Here is a 12678-nt window from a genome sequence, read left to right as displayed (position 1 = left end):
TCTTTAGCTTCATATTTAGCTGGGGATTTCTGAGCTCCATCGTACATTGAATAAGCTGTCCTAGAAGCAGACAAGAATCGATCACAGTGGGCATTGAACAGAGCAGAGGAAGAGGAGCATGGCCATGGAGGCTAGCAGCAGAGTCATGGGAGCTCGGAGAAAGTGCAGAACAAGGGAGTGTACAATGGTTGTGAACTCAATCAGGGCAGTGCTTGCAAAGGTGGCCAGGGGTTCTTGCAGCCAGGGTGGTGACAAAGAAGAAGAAAAGGGGGGATGGGGCGGCCGTACACAGCAAAGTGTGGGGAGGGATGGTTCGGTGAGGCAGAGGGAGATCACGAGCTGAGGGGGCAGGGCACAGGGCATTAGGGCTTGCTTTGTGGGAGTAAGAACAGGGGAACGACTTATTTGGGAGGGAGAGGGAGATGCAGAGAGGCAGAGAGAGACCCTCATCGTAAGAGCCAGCAATCGACTAATGGGTAGTAAAATAATGGGCGGCTGGGATTAATCTATAAGTAGATCAACGGCTAATACTTATGTGGCTCTTGTCTGTTCTCAGCACTAGAGTGCTGCTCTAGTGCTGCCACCGCTCTCATTGAAAAGTAGGGATTCGCAACAAAAAATGTCACAATCAGAAAATTGAAATATCAACTGTGACTCAAAGAGACCAAAGATATTACAGAAAATAAAAAATCATTAGATGGTGAAAGAAGGAATATTTCCCAAAGTAAACCACCTAGGCAGTATTAGCATTCACCAAGAAGTTTCAAGGAATCCACCATCAGCGATAATAGAGGAAATGAACACTACATGTCCATAAACATATGTAAAAGCTTCTTAGTTCTTTGGATCTTTAACAATGCAAAGATTTCAAGCTCAGTGTCTTCGAGCCTAAGCAAATCTCTTACCTTGTTATGCATGGAAAAACCAAAACTCAGAACTCTGGTGCTCAGCTGGATGTACTAAGTTATCTCCTTTAATTGATTATTCTTTCTTCCATTAGGGAAAAAAAAAAAATCCACCTAACACAATTCTCGACCAACAGCATCCACAAACAATCCAACAACAATGCGGATGCGCAAATCTGAAATTCCTAATGAGGGACAGCAGTTGAGCTCTTGCTGAGTTAAATTCACCAGAGGTACCAGAATAAGCAAAGCATAGGTCTCCAGATCATTTTCTGGTTCCACATAATTACATTTCCATAGATCATCCACAAATTGTCATATGGCTCCTGATTTCACACAAACCACCACCCTTATTTTTCTGCTTTCTTTTTGGAGGGGAAGGTGAGCGGGAGATTGTGGGAAGAGGAGTGTTAAAGGGATTAGGCATTGATATTTTGATGAATATAGATGCTATTTACATATATTGGACAAGTCAATATACAACCAATTTGGTCTAGAGAAGAAAAATAGAAGGTTTCTTTCATAAAAAATCTATTTAACACACATGCCATTTTAACATGTTCTATCAGCGACCACATTCCAGAAAAGCCACTATCTTTTTGCCTTGGAGAAGTGTAATAGTGAGAGGGAAAGGGGGGAGTAACATACTATAAGCAAAGAAAAAATATGCATGTACGTCATATATACATACTTCTATTTACACACAGCCTCCTGCTTTAAACACCTCACACCACTGCCCACACTGACACTTTTCTATTCTTCTGTTGCATAGAGGTAACAATGCTTTTGTTTAAAAACTCCACCTCCTTGTCTGATAAGCTCCAATTATCTCTACCTAGATCCAACTTCAAGATTTACATCAGGAACCCAACAAGGTTAAAGCACTTACCTAGGCATGACATCACTAGCCTAAGCCACTCATTGACAGATATATTCACATGACTTGACCCCACAGCAACTCATCAAAAAGTACCAAATATTGTGAATCGGAGACCTATTTATTATGTTTATGTATAAAGGTAAAGTAACCAGAATTTTGTGGAATAAAAAAAAATTAATAATAAAAAAACTTGGCTGACAATTGCAGATTTCTTGTCTGGTTGGAAGAGTCCTCTGAATATTCTACACTAGAATCAGAGATCATTCAATAGTTTGGAAAATGGAAACTTGGAATCTAATATGAAACGAGAAGAGTAGATAGGCCCATTACAGTTGAAGAAAAAAAGAGGAGGGCCCCAGAGGGGTGGGTGGAGGAATGCTCCATAGAAACTGAGTGTGAGAGCCAAAATGAATTGAAAGGTTCACGCTTGGCCCAGGAAAAGATCGCGTTTGAAAGACAATCTACTTTTATTAAGTGATTTATTAGATGATCAAAAACAAAGGATCTTGAGTATTATTCGAAATTCAGAAGAACCACATGAAGAGCCATTGAACGGCTGGAAAAATCCCAAACCCACTTACGGAAAGAGAGGCAGATGAGTTTCAAGTGAATGGGTACTCTGAGATGGAACAAGAAAACTTGATGGTTATTTACATTCAAGAGGTTTATGAGGGCATAACATCTCCCTGAAATTTCAATGAAAGGTTTATCATCTGATGGTTGTTAGTGTTTTTCCCATGATAAGCTAAACTGAAGTTCATTTTTTTTATTCTGTCTGTTGAAGTGATAAAGCTCCTAATGTTCATGAAGTCATTTGACATTTGCATTATTCCCAGCTATTACATGTAACAATCAAGTTTCAAACTTCAACATAAACCACTTGGTCTCATAGAGGACTGGAAAATAATGAAATCCTGCATTTTGGTATATTACAAATTCATGTAGTGAAACACTATATGCATATATTTCCCAAACTTGAAAGGTGATACAAACCTAAAACCAGGAAAAATAATACCAATGAAACAAAATAAGATGGAAGGAATAAGCTAATAGTTTGGTGAAACATTAAATAGTGAAAGCTAGTAAATGATTAGTGATATAATTAAAGTCTTGTGTACTTAAATGAAAAATAAAATAAAAAATTGGTTCTCTATACATGGCTAATCTAAACAATTAATTTGAATAGAAAAACTTGTTACAAATAGGACCAGTGAACTAGTTTGACTTAGGCCAGGTACCTCACCTTTCCAGCTCATCTAGACCTGGTTGGACCTGCTTTAGGAAAAACACAAGGTAGACAGTCTACCCACAGTAACTTGATTTAACCAAGTTCACACAGTAGAGGTCAGTATCTCTTCCTCTCACACATAGTAGAAATCATTACATGGCTTCTTTCCCATAACAGGCAAAGATAATTGCCACACTCAGCTTTCATAACTAGAGGGGATTTCGATCTTCAAACTCAGTATGAACGAATTGGAAAGAAGACAACATCAAGCACCAGTTACACATAAAAGCTCAGTTTTATACCCTCAAACTTAACATGGCTCATCCAGCATTTAAAGCTATAAAACCATAAGCATAATACACAGTGTTATTATCAGGAGAGCTAACCAACCATGCAACTTATCAGTAATCAGGGGTGAAAACTATGCAGCTCACGGAATAACCAGAGCCCAATGGCAACTCAAGAAAAGCACGATATTCTCTATAACCATACTGAAAAATATTTACAACGATACTAAGTTATAAAAGATTAACCAATCAATCCACCCATTGGCATTTTATTTCTCTTCAAATCAAATACAGGAAGAAATTAAATTAATTTAAATTAAATGCCCTAAGTTGACAAATTTTTATATCACTGATTCAAAATTTCCTTCAAATAGGAAGAATAAAAAAGACAAGTCAACAGATTGATTTACAGAGAACAATTTTGCAACCACTATACCAATCCATCAAATTCATCAAGAATGACCCCTAGCCCATGAAAACCCAAATTAACCACAAAACTACAATCTGAAACGAATCAAAAAACAAGAAAGATTGAAAAAAGAAGTAATTAGTACTCTCTATATGGGGACATATCTTTTAAAAGCCTGCTTTCCTGCAACGGCAAAACCAGCTACCATACCTCCTAGTGCCCCAGCAACAGCAGCAGATCGTGGCCCAGAAGCCGCCTTATACAGAGCTCCAGTCCCCAACCCAGCCAAAACACTGTTCAACACGTCATCTGTGTCCCTAATATGTATAAACCCGCTCTCCAACCCAGCAAAGATCAAACCCACAACACCCAAAGAATTCCCATACCTTCTTCCAGTCTGGCCACCAGAATTCAAAACTCTATTGATCCTTAACTTCATGGTATCCCCAGGCTCAGCAGCTTTAATCCCTTCAATAGAACCTTTCGCCGCTCCAACGATGGCACCAGATAGATAACCAGAACCCGTATAGTACTGTAGGTTCTCCCCCCATGAGCGGCGTTGAACGGCAGCCTCTTCGTCAAATAGAAATTCAGGGGAAGTAGGGAGATTGTAGAGGTTTTGGATTGGGACATGGAGATCTTGGTATGGATGGTAGAGCCGGGTTTTCCGTTCAGAGTCGCCGGTGTGACTCGCCATCGAAACTAGGGTTTTCGGTCAAAGAAGAAATTTTCCTCAAAAATTTTCCTCCGATTCGCAGAAATGAAAAGGGATTGTACGGATTTGAGCTGAGATGAAAAGGGCTTTCGATGGCAGTAGATTGAGATTCAAAGAATGAAACCTATAAGATGGAAAGGAAATCTAGAAACAATAAGGTCTTCACTCTACAAAAGAGGGCTTGTGACGTGGAAGAGAAGCGAAGACCCTCTATATTTGGAGCCTGGCACGGGTTTTTGGAATTTATTGGGTCTGAGACTCAGAAAAACCCTCTCGCTAGGGTTTAACGTCCAAGGGAGACTAAACAATTTTTTTTTTTTTAAAGAAAAAAAAAGATTTTTTGGGACAAAGTCAAACTAAATCGAAACCATTTTTATATTGTTTTCATTTAAACGATTTTCTTAAATTTTTTTTTTTTAAATTTTTTAGCTAAACAGCTTCTCTATCTTAATTTTTTTTATTAAAATAGATTAAAAAAAAAAGTTAACATTTAATTGAATTATTTATTGTTATATGCTATTAGTTTTTAATGTAACATTGTGGATCATAGCGCACCGGATGTAACCACTACTTGAAAAGCATGTGGCAGGAATGTGGATGGTTAAAGGATTTTTTCCCTTTTCCAATCATTCCCCCTTTTGGTATGTAAGTAAGAAAAAAAAAATGTATACTTAAATTTTTTTTTATTGAAATATATGTAAACTTAATATTCGATGACTTAAACTTATTATGTATATATTAATCATTTTAACGATTTACTTAAATGATTCACTATTGGTTTAAACGATTTGATTCGATTTGATTTAAACATTTTACCAAATGGATTTTGCTAATGTCCCTCCATAGAATAGACAAATCCCTCACTCAACTTATTGGAGTAACATAGAAAATCCCGGCCATACAAAGCTTCATACTAATACATTCCACTTCCTTTGAGTCACTTCTAGTTTCCATAAGAAATATAACATCCGCACCTTCAGCCTTGGAGAGATTTTTTTAATGAACAAACTATGAGAGACCTCCCCAAACCTCTACAGTTCCAACTAGCAATCTTCATTTCTGAGAATTCTGGCCAGCCTCATTGCTCTTCTACCTTCGGATTTGAATGTCATCACAACTGAGTCATTTGCAAGTCTCTCTTCCTGGAATACCCAACTTTTCCTATTTTCAATTATATCACAATCATTTTCTTCGGAAAAAAATAAAATTATACCACAATCATAATTATACATTGCCACTATCAACACTGCCATTGCCACCACCATTACCATCACTAGCGTGGCCAACCCCAGCCCACACCTTGCTTCCCCACCCTCCTCTACAACCTAACCCTCCCTTGCCCCTGCCTAGGTGGTCCAAGCCCAACCTCGCTCTACCTGCCCCACTATGTTCCCTACAAACTTGGTTTCTCCTAGTTACAGATGAAACAATTTTCTTTCATGAGTTTCCATCTTTTCCATTCAATGTTTAAAATAGCGCAAAAGATTGTTGTATCCGAAGACCCATAAAAAAGGACTTTGTGCATTGACGTTCTCGATATTGTTGGGGTTGGGTGTCTTGTACTCAGTATGTGTTAATATAATTATGATCATTTTTTTTTTCCTTTTTAGTAATAAGGTCGGATTTTGAGTTCATTACATATATGGGATAGAATTGTAATTGTGTGGGGATTAGGGTTTATGGTTTCCTTATAGATTGTCTTTGTGAGAAAAACCTAAACACAAATAAAAAACCACATTAAATTCCTTGTGGAAAGTGGTGTGGAGTGTTTTTCAAGTTTAGTGGAAAATCTTATGTTTTCTTGGTTGAATGTAGGAAATCTTATTGCACCACATTAAATTCCTTGTGTTGTGTGTGATTGTTCACATATATTCTTCCCTTTGGTTACTCATTCGTCCACACACAAATGTGGGAGTGATAACCGTTTTGAGACCATTGCCTTCATCAACAAAAATATCACCATTGGAACTATTTCCTCTGTTGTTGGTCAGAGTGAAAGATCTCATTTCTGTTATGTCTAATATTAATCGTTGGATTGCAGACCTGTGTTATCTCCTTATTCTGATAAGCCTATTTTCTCTAATGGACCTGCCTTACATCCAGTAGTTTGTGATTCTTGCCATTTATACATTCCCCTATTTTTATTATGCAATGGAGTTTCCGACTCTTTTAGCAATATTTTAGGTTGAGGCATGTGACGTTCTTATCCGTGGTCATTTTGTTTTAATTTGTGCAAAGTATATGAAGACAGGAAGAAACATTGATGCAAAAACTTGAAGTCTTCTCTATGGCCTTAAACTAGCCAAAGAGAATATCTAAAATCTTGATTCGAAGGAGATGTATAACATGATAGTGGACTTCAGCACCTTCTCGTGGTCATTGAGCTATACCTTTATTTTTTATATTTATAAATTCCTCTTTTTGACAATATTTTGACTCAAGGAATATGAGGATATCATGCTTTTGTTTAAGCATATTGCTTTCCTTATTTTGCAAAAATGATGTATTTTTTTGAAAATTGGTTCTTTGGATGTAAATAACTTATATATCTAATGAACTTTTTTTTCATTAAAAAAAAAAAGTGTGAAAGATTTTAACAATTTCACCTGACACAATGGTTGGTCAAAACAAGGCTAAGGAGGTTTCAGATAATCTCATCATTGGAAATGGTTGGCTTCATCGTTGCCACCTTAGAAAAACAAGCGAACATCATATAACGAAACCATGACTTCAAAAAAAGCTAAACTTAGTTTAAAAAAATAAAATAAAAACTCTACAGTAAGAATGGTAACCAGACAGTGGCAGTCCTCTGTAGAATGTAGAGACCTCACTCTATCTTAAAAGGGGAACCTGATTGATAAGGTTTTCTAAACCACCACCACCCCTCCCAAAAAAAACATGGAGGTTTTTCCCTCATTATTATTATTATTATTATTTTGAGGGCAGGGGGGGGGGGGAGGAGGGGATGAATGGGGGATGTTGGTAATGAAGGTTGATGGGGATAGATGAAGACACCATGTCAGGATGATGCTCACACATGTAGAGCACCCTATCTTCTTTGGCTCACTTCCTCTCCAGTGTCAATGTAGAGAGAGAAGCCGCAAGTGGATTACCTTCATGCTTTGTACTATTGAATGGATATAGATATCTTACAGGCGTGAATGGGAAGAATATGTTAATTATTATAAAATATTATATTGTTAATCGTGTGAGTTACAAGTGGTTATTTTAAGGGGTAATAAAAATGCAAATGTGTAGGTGTCAGTATTGTAATAATTGCAGTTATGTAACTAAGGGTTATGAGTGTAATTTTTTGAGTAAGTTGTAACAAAAGCCTATTTATTTGGACTCTTACAAAATAAAAAATATCTAATTATTTTCCTAAAAGTTCTCTTGTGAGTAAGCATTAAGACAACTCATTATCCCTTGCCTTCTCTTCCATCTCTCTTATTTAAAGATAAGAAAGAGGTACATACCAAGATGCCTTCAGAACCAAAATATAAAACAGTATCCAGATTTAAGGTTCCATGTACCCAAAGAAAAAGGTTACACCATTTAAAAGATAAAAAAAAAAGGTACAATATTCTGGAATTAGCCACTGCAGTCAAAAAAATCCAATTTATTCTCAGTTTGTGTTGCCTTTCTTCTATATTATAGACCAAAATTGCAATTGTGGTGTTAGTAAGAAGACAATCCAATTGTGTAAACCTCTAACCTATTTAAAATGTTGTTGTAGAGTAACGAAATCACGACTCCGAATCTTAAGTCTTGGTCAGTTTTTCTGTGACTTCCAAGATGTTGAAGTACAGTCATTGGGATATCCATTTTCACAACAACCAAGCTCTTTGCTAGATATAATTTTAAACCATACTCCAAAAGGGAAATCTTCTTAATTTTACCATCCAAAGGAAAATTTTGGCGTAAGGCGTGGGGTGGAGAATTGATATAATGTTAGAACTAATACTAAAGAAAACGAACAAATTCACACATATAACATAGAGATTTAACGAGATTCACACACCAATGAAATGTACTATGTCCTCGGGCAAAGAAGATTCATTTTAAATGGAGATCTTTCAAGAACACCCAAACTCGTGGCAAGAAACTCTCGCCAAGAAACCCTAAAATGAAAAACCTCAAATCTCACATTGCTTACACAACAAGGCATCACTACATATAAATTCTCCTCCAACTCAGGTAAATCCGTAGGAAAAAAAAAACCCATTCAGTTCATTACCGAATTTTGTCAAAGCAGATCAATCTTCCAAACATGTCAAGAATTCGAGGCACACATTACAAATAACAGTCTCAATCAACATATAGATGTAATACTATGCCTAACTGGATTCTATTTTCGACCTCTGCCAGCAACCAAGTAAAAAATGGCAGTGCTTTGAACAACAGAAAAAACTACATGACTAAGTTACATAATACTATCCAGCATCAACTAAAGATTTTCTCTCATCAGAAATGATAAAATAGTATAACCACCCACTCGTCGAGATGCTGATGGGATATGTTCAGGTTGGATCAGATCTTGGTAGGGTCATTGTCTGGCCCTAGCCCAACCCAAAATTAAATTGGGTCTTAACAATGTTAAATCAGGTAGGTATATCCTTTGTTAATAGAAAGAATCGACAAGAGGGTTTCTGTAGCATGGTGCTCCACAGTGGACTGATCCATGTCGGGGTGAAAAATACTCAACCTCAACCAGGATGGGATTGCAACCCAACCAGAGAAGAGGGTTGGTTGAATGACCAGATCAGGAATTACCACCTCTAACCTCTTGTGGAAAGCTAATCCATATCCTCAAGCTTCCCAATTTTTTAAACATTAAAAATTCTAGTAGGTACAAGTAATGGTCCAAATTGTTGAAAAGTTAATGCATTTATCACATAAAATTTCAGCAGTATTTTCAAATTTTAACAAGTAGCACACAGATACACCTCAAAACTTACAGGAGATTTTAACCCACGCCATTCCAACCACCAAGAGAAGAAAAAAAAAAAAAAAAAAAAAAGGACGGGGGCTGGATATCCAAAATAATGGATCATATTAATCTCTACTAATCAGGAAACAGTCTCTCCGGAAAGTGGGGGTAAGGTTGTATAGATTATGACCTCTCCAAACACCACAGTGGCAGGAACCTCGTGCACTAGGTACTACCTTTTTTAATCTCTTCTAACATCTCTGAAAATTCATTTAGGAAATATAGTGGATGAAGGCATCCTACAACAGCACAATATGAATGTCCATACTCATCCATAAAGCACATTCTATTAATTTTCCACCCTTGAATGTTGCATAGCACAGAACTTGGACCAAAGGTTGATGGAGATATTTTCTTGCTTTGACACTCTTCAATAGAAAATTTTCTAACAAAAGGTGTAAGTAACTCTGTAAAGAATTTTCTATTTTGAGTTCTACCCATAAAGAGAAAAGAACAATATTTGGAAGAGAACTTGTGCTGTCTTATCTTTTGTACATATCTCTCACATCTATCCCACCTCCATCCTTTACTTTCATATTTTCTGCTCTATTCTACTGCTGTGAGAGAGAGAGTGTGAGAGTCCATTGCAGCCTAATAGAAGACCTGAAGTACATCTAAAAGACCAGATTGAAGACCAGCCAAGGAGACCAGAATCGATCTCAACTGTCAGGGTTTTGGTTAGTCTGATCGATCTTCATTGGAACTTTCCAACCACAGGCCAGATTCAAGGCCCTTTTAGGGTTTTGTTCCTGGTCCTAGGAGGACCCTTTAACCAGCAGTTCAAGGCCTTTGGAGGCCTGTCGTGAAAGCCATAGGTTTTCTCCTTTAACCTGCCCGAATCCCCTAGTCTGGACAGATCTGTTACTGGTTAACTCCTCTGTCACTCTATTTCCAGTCATCTTTTGGTTTTATTTTGAAATACTAGTAGCAATACTAGAGCCTGGTTTAAAGCCCAATAGGGCCTGTTTGTGTGAGTTCTCGATTTTCCTCAAGTTCAGCCATATTTTCAGATTGTGTGATTTATCTCTTGGTGCTGTGATCTGTAATTCAGACCTAAGTTTTGGAATGGAGTATATTATTTATTGGGGTTGTTTGCCTAGGTAAACCACTAAATATTCTAGTTTCCTGGTGGGGAAAACCATTTCAGAAGGGTGGTAACGTTGATTGTATCAACCTTTTTTTGCCCCTTGGCGGCAGCGGTGAGGTTGCTCCTTTGTGACCTAGTGGTCGAGGTTTCGAGTTGGGAAACAGCCTCTCTACGAAGTGGGGGTAAGGCTGCACACATAGACCCTCCCCAGAACTTGCAGTAGCGGGAGCCTTGTGTACTGGGTACGTCATTTTTTTACCGTATTGCACTGCAAGTGAATTTTCAATTGTGGTAACAAACACAATTACTGCTCCTCCTTACAACTGTGAAGAAAGGAAAATTCGTTATGATGACAGTCTCAGTGTAACTTCCCATCCCCTCCACCTTATGGTATCTCTTCCATGACCGGAAGGCTAATTTCTTTGCCCCTCTGAAATCATCCCTGTTGGTAGAAGGAAAACGAGGTCTGAAATCGGTTCTGTAACTTACAAATCCAACAAGCTTTTGAAGCCATATTGCACAGGTAGGTCTGCCCCTAGGATAGGTACCAGCATACCAAAAACAAAGTGAAAGAAGAGTGATGAGGGAGATTGATCGAATCCCTCTCAGCCCAACTAGTTCAGCAGTAGCAGGAAAAAAGAACAATGAAATGGGAAGGATAAGGAGGAAATGGTGATAGAAGAAATAAAGAATGAGAGGAGGAAGGACTGATGGGCAGATTTAGATCATCTCCAATTCTTAATTGTGCAATACTGCAATTCTCTTTGTGCATGCGACACCTGTATATTTTCAAAATCAAACAATTGTAGAAGTTTAAGGCATTTGTGAGGTTAAAATGAATTTGAATTCCAAAAAACTTCTACAACTATTGGATTTTGAAAATGTAAAGGTATCACGTGTAGAAAGAGAATTGCACGATTAAGAATTGAAGAGGATCAGGATCCCCAATGGGAAGGGAAGAGAGAAGGAAGAAAGGAGATAAGAGAAAAGGGTAATGATTGGCCAGCAGGCCCTCGCCTTAGCACCCCACGACAAACAACTTCTTAATTCATTCAATTCAAAATTTCATTTATTCTCTATCAATTCTAATCTTCCATTGTATTGCATATCTAATATAAAGAAAAAAACTCTTTGGCCTAAAAAAACAATATAAAGAAAATAACTATCTTGCTTAATAATAGAATCCAACTAAAATGGAAACCAAGCAATCTAGGCAACATCTCAAATATAGAAACTACCAAAAACAATTCCTACATAATCTACCAACCCATATGAAATATAATAAACTAAAGAGTACATCCTATGTAGTCTACCAGCCCCCTTGGACCAGAAAAACTGGGTTGGGCCGATTGCATCTTGGCTTAGGCCTCCAAAGAAGATCATTCCGATCCAGCCAGGGCATGTTGGTCCAGCCACAATAGTTCCATTTACAACAGGCCATGCAGATCCAGGCACAATAGTGCCATCATATCAACCTCTTTAAATTTTTGGTGGAAAAATATGATATAAGGCAATAAACCCAAAGGTGATCCAACACTAATGATCATTAAAGCCATAACCAACTTGCCATCAACTTCCAAATCACTACAAGAAAACACATTTATGGCGACGGTAAAAAAATACTATTATCGCCAAATATAATATATAGCGACCGGAAAATGGATAGTGTTGCCTAATACATTTATGGCAACTGTAAAATAATACTCGTCACCAAAACAAAATTTCAGCGACGAAATTTTAAATACTGTAGCATCATCATTTTATAATGACGGGTTAAATTTAAATGTTACAAAAAATTATTTAAGGCGACGGAATTTTTTAATACCGTAGTGAAATAATATCTTAGACAACGGTACATTTTTTACCGTCGCCTCATAACCTATGCTCAATCAACAATAATTTGATTTATAACGACGATAGAAATTATACTGTCACAAAATATAATCATTTATATTTGGCGACGGTTAAAACACTACTATAGCCAGTCATTGATTTTAGGCAACTACAATTTTATTCCCGTCGCCAATTAACACCAAAATTATTTAGGAATTTTAGACGCGGGAAAGGTTTCTTAATTTACATATGCTTTTGGTTTTCCCGGCTTCCTTTTCCCGCACAAACATGTTTCTATAGTATTTCTCTCTCTCAAAACCTCGTGAATCTAATTTTTTTTTTTT

The 12678-nt window shown here is 37.3% G+C and overlaps 1 protein-coding gene across 1 annotated transcript; it reads right to left on the bottom strand.

The window, feature by feature from the left end:
* Positions 1–3610: 3610 nt before the first annotated feature.
* Positions 3611–4688, bottom strand: LOC122081073 (mitochondrial import inner membrane translocase subunit TIM23-1-like). The gene has a single exon (XM_042648036.1). It carries the CDS (start codon positions 4404–4406, stop codon positions 3858–3860), a length of 549 nt encoding a protein of 182 aa, XP_042503970.1. The 5' UTR covers positions 4407–4688; the 3' UTR covers positions 3611–3857.
* Positions 4689–12678: the final 7990 nt, after the last annotated feature.

Source organism: Macadamia integrifolia, chromosome 6 (assembly GCF_013358625.1).
Source record: "Macadamia integrifolia cultivar HAES 741 chromosome 6, SCU_Mint_v3, whole genome shotgun sequence".
Taxonomy (NCBI): domain Eukaryota; kingdom Viridiplantae; phylum Streptophyta; class Magnoliopsida; order Proteales; family Proteaceae; genus Macadamia; species Macadamia integrifolia.
This window is presented reverse-complemented; position numbering and strand designations above follow the sequence as displayed.

Coding starts and splice junctions, on each gene's coding strand:
- LOC122081073 (XM_042648036.1), bottom strand. CDS start 4,406: ATGGCGAGTCACACCGGCGACTCTGAACGGAAAACCCGGCTCTACCAT.